The 11,597-nt window shown below is 67.6% G+C and overlaps 2 protein-coding genes across 2 annotated transcripts; both read right to left on the bottom strand.

Annotated features, from left to right (window-relative positions):
* Nucleotides 1–1,786: 1,786 nt before the first annotated feature.
* Nucleotides 1,787–4,792, bottom strand: SMUG1 (single-strand-selective monofunctional uracil-DNA glycosylase 1). The gene is given in 5 exon segments (XM_075133536.1): nt 1,787–3,117; nt 3,465–3,812; nt 4,463–4,528; nt 4,530–4,709; nt 4,712–4,792. Coding segments are annotated over 5 exon segments (1,281 nt in total). The 3' UTR covers nt 1,787–2,511.
* A 577-nt stretch (nt 4,793–5,369) lies between these two features.
* CBX5 (chromobox 5) lies at nt 5,370–11,435 on the bottom strand. The gene is given in 6 exon segments (XM_075133906.1): nt 5,370–5,915; nt 6,016–6,113; nt 9,602–9,788; nt 9,854–10,009; nt 11,304–11,383; nt 11,385–11,435. Coding segments are annotated over 6 exon segments (723 nt in total). The 3' UTR covers nt 5,370–5,764.
* Nucleotides 11,436–11,597: the final 162 nt, after the last annotated feature.

Here is an 11,597-nt window from a genome sequence, read left to right as displayed (position 1 = left end):
CGGCGGGACCCCGTTCCCTGTAAAAAAATTATTTATTGGGAACTTTTAGTTCTCAAGTGGCAGCGGGATTTAGTGCCGGCGGCTGCTCCCGGCCTCCGGAACGCCGGCTCGGGCGGCGAGCGCGGGGAGAGGCTGCCGGGGCGGCGGCGGGCGGCGTGGGGACGTAAAACTGTCACCGGGGGCTTAAATCAGGGATTGGGGGGGGGGGGGGGGGGGGCTGGGATGGGGGTCCCCTGGGAGCTGGGAATGGGGAGGGGGGATGGGAATGGGGGGAATTGGGGGGGGGGGGGAAATGGGGGGGTGGGGAATGGGAATGGGGGGAGTTGGGGGAAATGGGGTGGGGGGCAAATGAGAGGGGGGTAAATAGGGGGGCAAATGGGGGGGAGATGGGGGGCAAAAATGTGAGGGGGCAAATGGGGGGGAATTAGGGGGGCAAATGGAGGGGGGAGTGGGAGGACAAATGGGGTGGGGGGAATTGGGGTGGGGAGGAAGGGGGGGGACAAATGGGGGGGGAGTTGGGGGGGGAATTGGGGGGGGAATGGAGGAGAAAATGGGAGGGGGGGAATTGGGGTGGGGGGGAATGGGGGGCACCCAGGGCAGGGGTTTGGGGGGGGGCCCCGGGGGCCCAGAAATGGGGAAAAACCATGAGAATCGTTGCAAAAAGCGGCAAATTCCACCCCCCCGCGCTGCAAATCCCCTTCCCAGCCCCACGGCTGCCCCTGGGGACCCTCCGTGTCCCCCCCCCCCAGCCCCCCCATCTCCGGGCTCTTACCGTAAAGCCGCTGATTCATTAAGGGCCCAATTAATTACGTGTCGTCATTAGTCAGGGCCGGGCTGGTTGGTGGCAGCTGGGGACAGGCCCCTCGGGGCGGGGGGGGACGGACCAGAAATTCAGCCCCCCCTTGCCACAAGCTGGGGGACAGGGACGTCCCCTCGGTATGACGGGGCCCCCCCGGGCCCTTCGGAGGACGGGGGGGGGCTTGGGGGGGCACTGGGGGGGTGCGGGATGGGGGGGGTCTCCCTGCACCCCACTGGATGCAGCGTCCCTGTCCCCCCCCCCCAGCATCTCCCCAGACGCCTGGGGTCTCTGTCAGCTTTGGGGGGCATCGGGACTGCGGGGGGGTGTCTGGGGCGAGCCCAGGGAGCCCCCCCAAAACACCCCATGTGGGTGAAATCAGTCTTTGGGGGGAAGGTGGGTTATACCCCCACCCTGCACCCCCAAATCTGGTTAACCCCCCCCATCTGCACCCCCAAACCGCAGTGTACCCCCACATCTGGTTAACCCCCCAACCTGCATCCCCAAACTGAGGTGTACCCCCACCCCGCACTCCCAAATCTGGTTAATCCTCCCCATCTGCATCCCCAAACTGAGGCGTACCCCCACCCTCTACCCCCAAATCTGGCTAACCCCCCAACCTGCACCCCCAAATCTGCTTAATCCCCCATCTGCACCCCCAAATCAGTGTCTACCCCCACCCTGCACCCCTAAATCCAGTTAAACCCCCAATCTGCACCCCCAAAACGAGGTGTATCCCCACCCTGCATCCCCAAATCTGGGTGTACACCCACCCTGCACCCCCAAATCTGGTTAATCCCCCACCTGCACCCCCAAATCAGTCTCTACCCCCACATGCACCCCCAAACTGAGGTGTACCCCCACCTTGCACCCCCAAATCTGGTTAACCCCTCTCACCTGCACCCCCAAACCCATGGGCAGCGGGGACCACCCAAGAGACCCCCCAACGGTGGTGACCCCCCACCCAAAGGACGACGCGGAGGCCCCGGCCCCGCAGGACGCAGCGTTTATTGCCAACAGGGGAAACTGAGGCACGGGGGGGGACACATGGGACATGCGACCGAGCACCCCGGGGAGCCCCTTATCGCCCCCCCCTTGTCACCCGCTCCCAGGGGACGCACCCGTGCCTCAGTTTCCCCTGCCAAGAGCGAGCAGGGCCACTGACCCCTTGGGTTCAATAGCTTAAAAAACCCCTAAAAAACCCAAAATGGGGGATTTTAGGGGAAATAAAAGGGTGAGGAGCCCCAAAACTCGGGGCGGGGGGGGGGAGTCAAGCCCGAGGCTCACAGGGGAAACTGAGGCACGGGGGCACGGCCAGCACCACCCATGGGATGCGGCATCTCACCCCGCCCTGAGAGCCTGTTTAGTGTTAAACTGGTTAAACTGGGGAGACTGGAGGCTGCTGGTTGGCTCCCCCGGCAGAATTAGCCCTTGGGGTGGGGTCCACCCCGTAGGAAGGGGAAACTGAGGCACGAGGTGGGGGATCAGTCCCCAATTTCCGCAAGATGGGACCCCGCTTTGCTCTCAGCAGGGGAAACTGAGGCACGGATCCGTCCTCCACCTCCTAAAGGTGCCCCAAACCAGCTCCCAACTGGGGAAACTGAGGCACGGACCCATTAAACACCCCCCCCCCCCGCAAAACCCCAGCCTTGCCCTCAACGGGGGAAACTGAGGCACAGACCCATTAGTGCTCCCCCCAAACCCCAGCCTTTCCCTCAACGGGGGAAACTGAGGCACAGATCCACCTCCCCTCCGCCTCCCAACCCCCCCCTCACCTCCCCGCCGCCCCCCCCCTCCTCCTCCAACAACTCCAGCACCCCCAGTTCTCCCAATCGCGCCTTAGCCAGTTCCTCCCAACCCCGGTTGGCGCGGGGATTTCGGGGTGAGGGATGGGGTAACCCCTCGACGCGAACGGTGAGGCCGGCGGCCGCCAAGGCGCGCCGCGCCCGCCGCTCGGCGTAACGCCCCACGCCCACCACCAGCCCCACGCCCAGCAGCCCCACGGCTCGCGCCAGCACCCGGTCGCAAAGTCCCATTAACCGGTCGCGTTGGGTGGGGGGCAGCTCGGTGGGGGGCAAGTTCCGACCGCTGGAAGCGAGGAAGAGGAGGGGACAGTGGTTGTGGACGAAGCAGTGACGGAAAAAGAGACGGGGGTCTGGGCAGAGGGTTCGTACCAGCCCCCAAAAACGGGCACCGCTCACCTCCGCCCGTCGGCAGGTCAGGCCCAGCACCGGGCGCTTGGGGTGCTCCGAGGGCGGCTTCTTCACCCCCCCGACGACCCGCAGCCACTCCCGCACGTGCCAGGCTTCTCCGAAGGGGACCTGCGAGACGGGGAGGGGGGTCAGGGCGGGCTTGTGACCCCGGTTTCCCCTCCCTGGGGAATTGGGGAGGGATTTGGGGGGACCCTGGGGAACAGTCAGCCCAAAATAGCCAACCCGGCTGCCCCGTGCCTCAGTTTCCCTCACCTGGTGCTCTGTAGGGATGGATTGGGACTCCCTGGCACCCCACGAGCACCCCCGTGCCTCAATTTCCCCCCTCCTTTGGCTCCACGGGGGCATACGAGGTGCACCCACGGCGTGCCCCACCCACAGCCAACACGCCAAACCCCATCCCAGCCTTGTCCGTGCCTCAGTTTCCCTCCCCGCCAGGGTCCCTCCCGGTGCCGCACCCCGGTCTGCGCCATGCCGAAGGGGCCGGGGTTCATGCCGAGGAAGAGGACGCGTTTGGGGGTGCGGCAGTAACGGCGGACGAAGTCGCAGTGGGGCTCCCAGGCGTAGTCGAGGGGGTGGTAGACGTGGCTGACGGGCTCCCCGAAGGGCGGCAGCGCCCGCAGCAGCGCACTCTGCTCCCGCTCCAGCTGCAGGAACCGCCCCGCCAGGTCATCTTCATCCTCCTCCTCCTCCTCCTCCTCCTCTTCCTCCTCCTCCTCCGCCGCTGGCACCGGCTCACCCACCGGCTCTGTCACCGTCTCCGCTGGCTCAGCCGTGCTCTCCTCCATGCTGCCATCGCCTGGTGCCTGTGGAGAGGAGAGACGGTGACAGGGCAGCCCCGGGGGGGAGGCCCCGTGGCCGGGGTGGAGGTGAGGGGGTGGCCTGCCCCCCCCCCCCCGGCATCTGAAACGGGGAAGGAAGAGCCCCCGTCTCCGCTCCGCCCCATCCCCTGCACTCCCAGGACCCCCAACGACCTCAGAGCACAGCCCTGCACCCCCCCGGGCCCCCCCAACTGCCCCCCTACCCCAGCCCCGTGCCCCCTGGGCCCCCAACTGCCCCACAGAGCAGCCGTACACCCCCAGAGACCCCTCAGGGTCCCCCAACTGCCCCCAGGGTCCCCCAAGTGCCCCCCCAGGGCCCCCCAACTGCTCCCCTACCCCAGCCCCGTGCCCCCAGGGCCCCCAACTGTCCCCCAGAGCAGCCGTACACCCCCAGAGCCCCCCAACTGCCCCCTCCGGGCCCCCCAACTGCCCCCCAGCCCCGGCCCTTCCCCCTCGCGGGCCCCCCAAGCCCAGGCCTAACCGCCCCAGGGGTCCCTCACTGCCCCCCGGCCCGGCCCTACCCCCCCCAATCGCCCCCCACCATCACTCCCCTCCTCCCCCAGCCCCCCCAAGTCCCCTAACGACGTCACGCGACGTCATATAACGTCACGCGCCCCCCCCCCCCCCGGGCCTACCTGTGCGCCGCGCCGGGCCTCTCCGGCCGCGCTGCCGCCCGCCCGCCCCGCCCCTTGACCCCTGACCCGGCCCCGCCCCTCCACCCCCGACCCCGTGCGCAATGCCTGCCGGGAGCTGGAGTCCGGCGGGGCCCGCCCCCTTCGCCGCCTTCCCGGCGTGCCCCGCGCAGTGGGCGGGGCCAGTCCCTTTGTCTGCGCGGGGCCGCGCTGCATCACGGGGCGGCGCGCGGAGTTTCCCATCGTGCCTTGCGGCGGGAAAACTACTCCTCCTCCCCCCGCCCCCCCCCCCCCCGTGGGGCGGCACGGGGGCGCGCACACGCGTGGGAACATCGGGGCGCTTGGGGGGGGGGAGTCGGGGGTCGTGACCCCACAGGGCCGGGCCGCGCGGCAGAAGGAGGCGTGTCCTCCCCGCGCCCCGCCCCTCCCTGACCCCTCCCTCCCCAGCGGCGGGGGGCGGTGCCGCGCGGAGCTTCGGCGGCACAAGGGCGACCCCTAGCGGGGGCGGGCGGGGGCGCCGCGGCGGGGGGCGTGTCCCCGGGGTGTCCCCAAACCCCCCCCGGGACCCCGCCCACCCCCCGGGGACACCCCTTGCTCCGCCCACAAAGGTCCCCAGGCAGCGGGTGCCCCGCCCCCCGTGTTTCCCCGCCCCCCGTTGCCCGGGCTGCAGTGCCGCGTCGCGCCCACCAGGTGGCGCCAGAGGCACAGCCCGGGGGCGGGGCGGAGCTGGGCCCCGCCCCCCTGTTATTGGGGTTGGGGGGGTGGCACTCCTGGGTCCCCCCGAAATGGGGGGTTCCCTATCCGAGGTGGGGGTCCCACCCTGACCCAGCAGTGGGGGTGAACTGGGCCATACTGGGAGGCCCCCAGTTGCCCCAACCCGCCCCCGCCCCCAGGACGAAGCGGCAGCTCCTGAAAAGTGACCGTTTATTGGAAGGAAATACTGGGGGGGGGGACGACAGACACAGGGACACCCCGGGGGGGGGGACGGACACGGGGACACCCCGGGGGGGCCCCGGCTAAAAACACCGACCTTAGAAAAACAGCAAAAAAACGGGGCTGAGCCTCCCCAAAACCTGCCCCACCCCCTTCTCTGGGGGGCGAGGGGGGGATGCAGGGTGGGGGGTGCCCCCCCTTCAGACACCCCCCGAGGAGGAGGGGGGGGGACACACACACAATGCTCCCCTCTCCCCCCCCGGGGCAGGACTGTCCCCTCCCCTGTCCCCAGGGGGGCTGCGGGGAGGGGTAGGGTGATCCCTGGGGACACGAGATGATTTGGGGGGGGCTATGTACAGGGGGGGGGGCGCCTTAGCTCCTGGGGGTCTCGCGCTCTTTGCTGTCCGTGTCCTCGGGGTAGGCGTGCCAGGTCAGGCGCTCCTCGTAGAAAGCGATGACAATTTGGGGACACTTGAGGTTCGCCTCCTTCGCCAGCACCAGGTCGGCTTCGTCCGTGTCCTTCCTGGGGGGACACAGAAAAATAAGGGGGGTCAGGGGGATGCTGGGGGGGACACACACACACACAGAGAGGGGTGGTCACCCCCCTCGGGGACACGGCTCACCACTTCATCAGGAACATGAGGTCCCCGCAGGAGTCGGTGGCACCGATGATCTTCTCGGGCTCCAGCCCCCGCTCGAAGCCTCGGGCGATGTCGTTGCTCTGCAGATTTGGGGGGAAAAAAGGGGATTTTGGGGGGGGTGAGGTGGTGCAGGTACGCTTGGGGTGGGGAGCCCCGGTTTGTGACAGTTGGAGGTTGGGGGCACCCTCCTCAGGCTGGTGCTGGTCCTTCGCGGTGGCACTGGGTGCACGTCCCCATCGTGGTGGCACTGGGCGCCCATCCCCATCACCAGGTGCCCATCCCCATCCCTGGGTGCCCGTCCCAACCGTGGTGACACGGGGTGCCCGTCCCCACCCCTGGGTGCCTGTCCCCATCACAAGGACGCTGGGTGGCTGTCCCCATGGCTGGGTTCCTGTCCACATGGTGGGGATGCTGGGTGCCTGTCCCCATCCTTGGGTGCCTGTCCCAGCCATAGTGACACTGGGTGCCCGTCCCCACCCCTGGGTGCCTGTCCCCATCACAAGGACGCTGGGTGGCTGTCCCCATGGCTGGGTTCCTGTCCACATGGTGGGGATGCTGGGTGCCTGTCCCCATCCTTGGGTGCCTGTCCCAGCCATAGTGACACTGGGTGCCCGTCCCCACCCCTGGGTGCCTGTCCCAACTGTCGTGACACTGGGTGCCTGTCCCCACCCCTGGGTGCCTGTCCCAACTGTTGTGACACTGGGTGCCTGTCCCCATCCCTGGGTGCCCATCCCAACTGTTGTGACACTGGGTGCCCATCCCTGTGGTGGAGACGCAAGCTGCCTGTCCCCATCACGGGGACGCTGGGTGCTTGTCCCCATGGCTGGGTGCCCGTCCCAACTGTGGTGACACTGGGTGCCTGTCCCCCTCCCTGGGTGCCCGTCCCAACCGTGGTGACACTGGGTGCCTGTCCCAACCGTGGGGACACTGGGTGCCTGTCCCCCTCCCTGTGTGCCCGTCCCAACCGTGGTGACGCTGGGTGCCTGTCCCAACCGTGGTGACACTGGGTTGCCTGTCCCCCTCCCTGGGTGCCCGTCCCAACCGTGGTGACACTGGGTGCCTGTCCCCCTTCCTGGGTGCCCATCCCAACCAGGGTGACGCTGGGTGCCTGTCCCCCTCCCTGGGTGCCCGTCTCAACCGTGGTGACGCTGGGTGCCTGTCCCCCTCCCTGGGTGCCTGTCCCAACCGTGGTGACACTGGGTGCCTGTCCCCCTCCCTGGGTGCCCGTCTCAACCGTGGTGACACTGGGTGCCTGTCCCCCTCCCTGGGTGCCCATCCCAACCGTGGTGACACTGGGTGCCTGTCCCCCCCCCTGGGTGCCCAGCCCAACCGGGGTGACGCTGGGTGCCCGTCCCCCTCCCTGGGTGCCCGTCTCAACCGTGGTGACACTGGGTGCCTGTCCCCCTTCCTGGGTGCCCATCCCAACCGGGGTGACGCTGGGTGCCTGTCCCCCTCCCTGGGTGCCCGTCTCAACTGTGGTGACACTGGGTGCCTGTCCCCCTCCCTGGGTGCCCGTCTCAACCGTGGTGACGCTGGGTGCCTGTCCCCCTCCCTGGGTGCCCATCCCAACCGTGGTGACACTGGGTGCCTGTCCCCCCCCCTGGGTGCCCAGCCCAACCGGGGTGACGCTGGGTGCCCGTCCCCCTCCCTGGGTGCCCGTCTCAACCGTGGTGACACTGGGTGCCTGTCCCCCTTCCTGGGTGCCCATCCCAACCGGGGTGACGCTGGGTGCCTGTTCCCCTCCCTGGGTGCCCGTCCCAACCGTGGTGACGCTGGGTGCCTGTCTCCCTCCCTCGGTGCCCGTCTCAACTGTGGTGACACTGGGTGCCTGTCCCCCTTCCTGGGTGCCCAGCCCAACCGGGGTGACACCGGGTGCCCGTCCCCGTGGTGGTACAGAAGAAACCCCATTATCCGTGTTCCTCCCCCCATCAGCCTCGCCCCGCGCCGGCAGCGGGAGCCTCCGGCCGCCGGAGCTGCCCGAGCGTAAACTGCGCGATAAAACCAACGCTGCAAACCCCGAACTCGCCGGATCCGGCAGATGGGAGCGGGACAAGGGAGATAAGGACCAAGGAAACAATTCCAAGAGAATGAGGTCACCTCAGAAGGCGGCCAGCCCAGCGACGGTGAAAACCAGGAAGAAATCAAAAGACCACCGACCAGAATTAAGGGGGTCGGGTGCTGGGTGGTGCGGGTACAACTGGGGGGCACAATCTGGGGTCACCCGGAGGCACCCAGCTCGAGCTGGCAGCCGAGAACTAATCCCAGAGGAATTGGGAACCTTCCCTCGGAGATGACATTAACCGGCGGGATCCCAGGGTTGGACCCTGTTACGGTGGCCAGCGTGCGTAAATCTGTAACGACGGCTGGGTGCCCGTCCCCATCGTGGGGACGTCGGGTGCCTGTCCCCATCCCTGGGTGCCTGTCCCCATCCCTGGGTGCCTGTCCCCATCACGGGGATGCTGGGTGCCGGTCCGCATGGCTGGGTGCCTCTCCTCATCCCTAGGTGCCCGTCCCCATCCCTGGGTGCCTCTCCTCACCTCTGGGTGCCCGTCCCCATCCCTGGGTGCCTGTCCTCATCCCTGGGATGCTGGGTGCCCGTCCCCATCCCTGGGTGCCCGTCCCCATCCCTGGGATGCTGGGTGCCTATCCTCATCCCTGGGTGCCCGTCCCCATCCCTGGGTGCCCATCCCCATCCCTGGGATGCTGGGTGCCTGTCCCCATCCCTGGGTGCCTGTCCCCATCCCTGGGTGCCTGTCCCCATCACGGGGATGCTGGGTGCCTGTCCCCATCCCTGGGTGCCTGTCCCCATCCCTGGGATGCTGGATGCCTGTCCCCATCCCTGGGTGCCCATCCCCATCCCTGGGTGCCTGTCCCCATCCCTGGGTGCCCGTCCCCATCCCTGGGATGCTGGGTGCCCGTCCCCATCCCTGGGTGCCTGTCCCCATGGCTGGGTGCCTGTCCTCATCCGTGGGATGCTGGATGCCTGTCCCCATCCCTGGGTGCCTGTCCCCATCACGGGGATGCTGGGTGCCTGTCCCCATCCCTGGGTGCCTGTCCCTATCCATGGGTGCCCGTCCCCATCCCTGGGATGCTGGGTGCCTGTCCCCATGGCTGGGTGCCTGTCCTCATCCGTGGGATGCTGGATGCCTGTCCCCATCCCTGGGTGCCCGTCCCCATCCCTGGGATGCTGGGTGCCTGTCCCCATCCCTGGGTGCCTGTCCCCATCCCTGGGATGCTGGGTGCCTGTCCCCATGGCTGGGTGCCTGTCCCCATCCCTGGGTGCCTGTCCCCATCCCTGGGATGCTGGGTGTCTGTCCTCATCCCTGGGTGCCTGTCCTCATCCCTGGGTGCCCGTCCCCATCCCTGGGATGCTGGGTGCCTGTCCTCATCCCTGGGTGCCCGTCCCCATCCCTGGGTGCCCGTCCCCATCTCTGGGTGCCTCTCCTCACCCCTGGGTGCTCATCCCCATCCCTGGGTGCCTGTCCTCATCCCTGGGTGCCTCTCCTCACCCCTGGGTGCCCATCCCCATCCCTGGGTGCCCATCCCCATGGTGAGGTCCCCCCCTCACCTCCCTTTTCTTCTTGGCCTTGACGTCCTCCCCGCCGGCGGGCAGCCCTCCTTTCCTCTTGGCGCTCTCCGCCTTCTCCCGCGGTTTGTTCCCGTCACCCTCCTTCATCTTCTTATACTTTCTCATAAACTCCGAGATCAACTCCGGGCAATCCAGGTTCTTCTCCGGCTCCCAAGTGTTGTGTTCCCTGTCACCAAATAACCGTCATCGTCATCATCATCGTCACCGTCCCCCGTCCCCGGCGGTACTTACTCGGAGAAGCCCTTCCACTTGAGCAGGTACTCGGCCTGGCCCTTCACCACGCGCCGGTCCAGCACCTTCTCCACCACATACTCCTCCTCGTCTCCCGAGGACGAGCTGTCGGCTGGCCGCTTGCTCCTCTTGCCCATAGCGCAGCGCCCACGGGTCCTGGGTGGGGGGGGACAGGGGGGTTATTGGGGACCCCCCTGCCACCCATCGCCCCCCAAATCCATAAGAAGAGGAGATGGCGGCGAAGGAGCAGGCGCCTCCCAGCGCTATTTGGGTTAAAACCCCTAAAAACGGTAGGGATTTAGGCACAGGGAAATGTAATTTGGGTTAAAATCCCTAAAAAACAATGGGGGTTTAGGCACAGGGAAATGCTTTGGTGGAAAAGCCCATTTTTCCACCAATTTATAACACGGCGATAAAAATCTCACCCCTTTTTTAGGGGGTTTAAAGACGAATTAAAAAGGGGTGAGAGGGGAAAAAAGAGGGGGAAACCTCGCACTCCCCCTGACTGTTTTGGGGTGAGTTTGCTGCTTAACAGCAAAGCCCCACAAGCTAAAACCTCCGGGGTTTAAAAAAAACCCAGGTTTTAAGGCACACAGCCAAAATGTGGGGGTTTTTTTAAGTCTTGGGTTTAGCGTTTTTTTTTTTTAAATTCAGCCCTAAAAAAACCAATGGAGCCAGAAGTTCCTCATCCTCCCCGTTCCCCGGGCGGTGTTTCCTGACAGGGCTGGGCCGCGAAAGCCCAAACCGGCGTGATTTACCGGCGGCGGGTTTGGGTGTAAAAGAGGAGGTTTTGGGTGTAAAAGGGATGGGTTTGGGAGTAAAAGGAGCAGTTTTGGGGGTAAAAAGGGCGGGTTTTGGTGTAAAAGGGATGGAAACGGAGCCCCGCGGTGTCGCATCCCTAAAGCCGCGTGTGGGAGTCCTGGAGGAACAAAAGAAAAGCGCCGTTTTGAGGCAAAAAGTGCTATTTTGAGGCAAAAAAGAGGCGTTTTGAGGCAAAAACCGCCGTTTTGAAGCAAAAAAGAGATGTTTTGAGGCAAAAAAGAGCCGGTTTGGTTCGGACTGGCTTGTCCCGGGACCGGGCCGGTCCCGGGGGCGGCGGAGGCCCGGCCCGGTCCCGGTGCTCGGCGCTGCACAGAGGACCGGGCCGCGGGGGCGGGGCGAGCAGCGCGCCACCTCTCCCCATTGGCCGGCGGCGCCGCTGCGTCCGCTCGCGCATTGGCTGAGCGCGCCGCCGCTCGCCACCGCTCCGCCCCGCCTCCCCCCCGCGGCCGTTGGCCCAGCCTGCCGTCACTCCCCGCGCCGTCCCACCCCTCCGCCGCCGCCATTGGCCGAGCGGGGCGCCGCTCGCCCCCGCCCCCCGCCGCCGCCATTGGCCGGCGCGCCTGCCCATCCCGCCGGCGGGGCCCGCCCCCGCCCTGCCCCCCATTCATCCGCCGCCCGCCGCCGCTACCTGGGCGGGGAGCGGCTCCGGCGCGGGCCCGTCCGCCGCGGTCTGGCCGCCCCTCCGAGCCGCCGCCGCTCCGCGCTCCGCCCGCCAAAACCGCCCGCAGCGCGCAGGCGCCGCCGGCCGCGCTCCGCGCATGCGTCCGTCCGCCCCTCCCCCCCCCGCGCCCCGCGTTGCGCATGCGCCGAGCTAGGTCCACCTTGGGCGCCGGCGGGCGGGCGGCCCCTCCTCGCCGCCGCCGGGACTCGCCGCCGCGGCGCCGCCGCGCCCTGCTGCTGCCGCCCGCCGCGCCGCGCTCGC

This window comes from Calonectris borealis, chromosome 30, assembly GCF_964195595.1.
Source record: "Calonectris borealis chromosome 30, bCalBor7.hap1.2, whole genome shotgun sequence".
NCBI lineage: Eukaryota > Metazoa > Chordata > Aves > Procellariiformes > Procellariidae > Calonectris > Calonectris borealis.
The sequence above is the reverse complement of the archived record's forward strand: the minus strand, read 5'-3'. Positions and strand labels throughout refer to the sequence as shown.